General features: G+C 45.9%; 1 protein-coding gene across 1 annotated transcript in view; it reads left to right on the forward strand.

Moving 5' to 3' along the window:
- Positions 1–410: 410 nt before the first annotated feature.
- The window catches only part of LOC310865919 (LIM domain-binding protein 3-like), a 76,131-nt gene continuing 74,041 nt past the window's right edge, over positions 411–2,500 (forward strand). Inside the window, exons 1-2 of the mRNA XM_083775120.1 lie at positions 411–463; positions 1,821–2,142. Coding sequence (XP_083631246.1) covers positions 2,047–2,142 — 96 coding nt within the window. The 5' untranslated portion in view covers positions 411–463; positions 1,821–2,046. The remainder of the gene's footprint in view (positions 464–1,820; positions 2,143–2,500) is intronic.

The following is a 2,500-nucleotide window of genomic DNA, read 5'->3' on the forward strand; positions in this document are numbered from 1 at the left end:
TTAAAGAGTTAATTTGCATCTGTGATGTCGTACAGTAAGAAATTTCCTTACCCCACCTCTGATTGGCTCCAAGGGAGACCCCTGTGTGTGTGTGTGTGTGTGTGTGTGTGTGTGTGTGTGTGTGTGTGTGTGTGTGTGTGTGTGTGTGTGTGTGTGTGTGTGTGTGTGTGTGTGTGTGTGTGTGTGTGTGTGTGTGTGTGTGTGTGTGTGTGTGTGTGTGTGTGTGCGTGTGCGAGTGCGTGTGTGCGTGCGTGGTTCTATATTCGCCCCATGGTAGGAGGTAAGGAAAGCCTGTCTATTCTGGGTGTCTCCTTTCACACCATATAAGGAGATCCCCCCCCCCACCCCCTCCTTCCCCTCCCCTCCCAAAACCCCCACAATGCCACAGTAGAGAGAGAGAGAGAGAGAGAGAGAGAGAGAGAGTTACAACTATTCTTAGCCTGTCATCTCAGCAGCTCCTAAGGCAAGTACATGTCTCTCTGTCTCTCTCTCTCTCTCTTTAAAATATAATTTTCATTCATTCATTCATTTCTTCATTACTTCTTCCTTCCTTTATGTAAATTAACCTTTTCTAAATGATCTACATTTGCATGTGAGACTGTAAAGTGTGTGTAAAGTGTTTTTATAGTAGTTTTGGTTTGCTGTGGTTTTTAATAACTTCATGTAAACTTCATGTATAACTTTGTTATCGGTTAGTTTGAATCTGTTTTGTGTGTTTGGAGTAATGACTTGTATTTGTTATTATTTTATTGTTATGTTGGACCCCAGGAGGACTAGACTAGGTTGTTGTGGGACCGGCTTAAATCTTAATCAAACAGAAGATTAGCCCAAAATTAATGTCTTTTCTAAATCACGAGAGTTTTCTGGAAAAACCTCATGTTTTCTATAATCAGTGGTTCTGTCGAGAACCCCCAAACCGACCCCACCCCAGCCCAGCTCAGGTAGAGCTTGTAGATCGCCTATTTCTCAGGGCGAGGAGATTCGCCGCGAGAGTGAAATCCTAGAGGACCCTGTGATAGAACCCTGTGCTAGAACCCGGTCATCCAAGTATATTGTTATTGAAAACCCAATTTATTATCCAGCATCTGAGCCACGGAACCACTATTTGATGACATTTAGCCTCTCAGACCCATCTGAGCCACGGAACCACCATTTGATGACATTTAGCCTCTCAGACCCATCTGAGCCACAGAACCACCATCTGATGACATTTAGCCTCTCAGACCCATCTGAGCCACGGAACCACCATTTGATGACATTTAGCCTCTCAGACCCATCTGAGCCACGGACCACCATTGCATGCTTGGTACCATTAGGAGATAACAGGCAAACATCAAAATACCAATTCTTCTACATTCTCTAATTGTGTAACAATAATGTAACTCTTAAGAGCTTCAAATGAGCGTCCATTTGTTTTAATTTTACACTGAAGAGGGATTCAATAAGGGTCCATAGCCTTCATAAGCATGAAGACATCCATGTGGATTTCTACTAGCCCAGTTTTTCGCCAATAACTCCCCGTAGGATGAAGGTAAACACTTCAAACTTCCTGGGCATGTAGAGCACGTTGCTGTACACATACTGACGCGATGGCGTCATGATGGCGTTGACCAATCAAGAGATAACGTGCATGTTACAACTCACAACCACGTCGTGTTAGTTAGAAACGTATAACAACAACACAACACGCGCAATTAACAATGTTAATGAGTTCATCCCATTCTGGGCGGGAAGCCGGGAACCCCTTTTGGTGTTTTAATCATTATGTTATATATGACAGCTAAAGTATAACATGTGTTGTGTGTTTTTTCCCCTTGCAGAGGCTGGTCTTCTTGTCCGTCCGTCCATCCTTCCCTCCGTCCCTCCGTCCATCTTTTCCGAGGACATTGGAAGACAGCTGCGTCCGTGACTCGTCTTCATCGCTTCTGTTTTCATCTGAAGAAAAAGAGCTTCTTTCCGGAGACGAAGGACGACGTCTCTCTGTCTCTGTGTCGGGTTCTTCGTTGGAGACACTTGGTTTAGTGTTTTTTTGCATCGGGCATCAGGATGAGCGCCTACACCATCTCTCTGCAGGGTCCTGCTCCCTGGGGCTTCCGTCTGCAAGGAGGGAAGGACTTCAACATGCCCCTGACCATCTCTAGGGTGAGTGACCTCTGCCCCCTGACCCTCGGTGTCTTTGGTATGACCCCGCCGGGGATCGAACCCCCGACACTCTAACCGTGACCCCCGCCTCGGCCCGTCCTCGGTCTGTGAGCTGAATGTGTCCTCCATGGTATAGTCTTCTGTGATGTTCACGTAAACCTGAGTAACGATAACGTGACAGTGAAATATCCCTTTTAACACTTACTTACTTATTTTCAGCCCATTTGTTCTCAGTGTGTGTGTGTGTGTGTGTGTGTGTGTGTGTGTGTGTGTGTGTGTGTGTGTGTGTGTGTGTGTGTGTGTGTGTGTGTGCGTGCGTTGGTTCAGCTGCTTGGTTTCTCTGTCCAGAGATCATCAT

Source organism: Protomyctophum parallelum (assembly GCF_964188405.1).
Source record: "Protomyctophum parallelum genome assembly, chromosome: 10".
Taxonomy (NCBI): domain Eukaryota; kingdom Metazoa; phylum Chordata; class Actinopteri; order Myctophiformes; family Myctophidae; genus Protomyctophum; species Protomyctophum parallelum.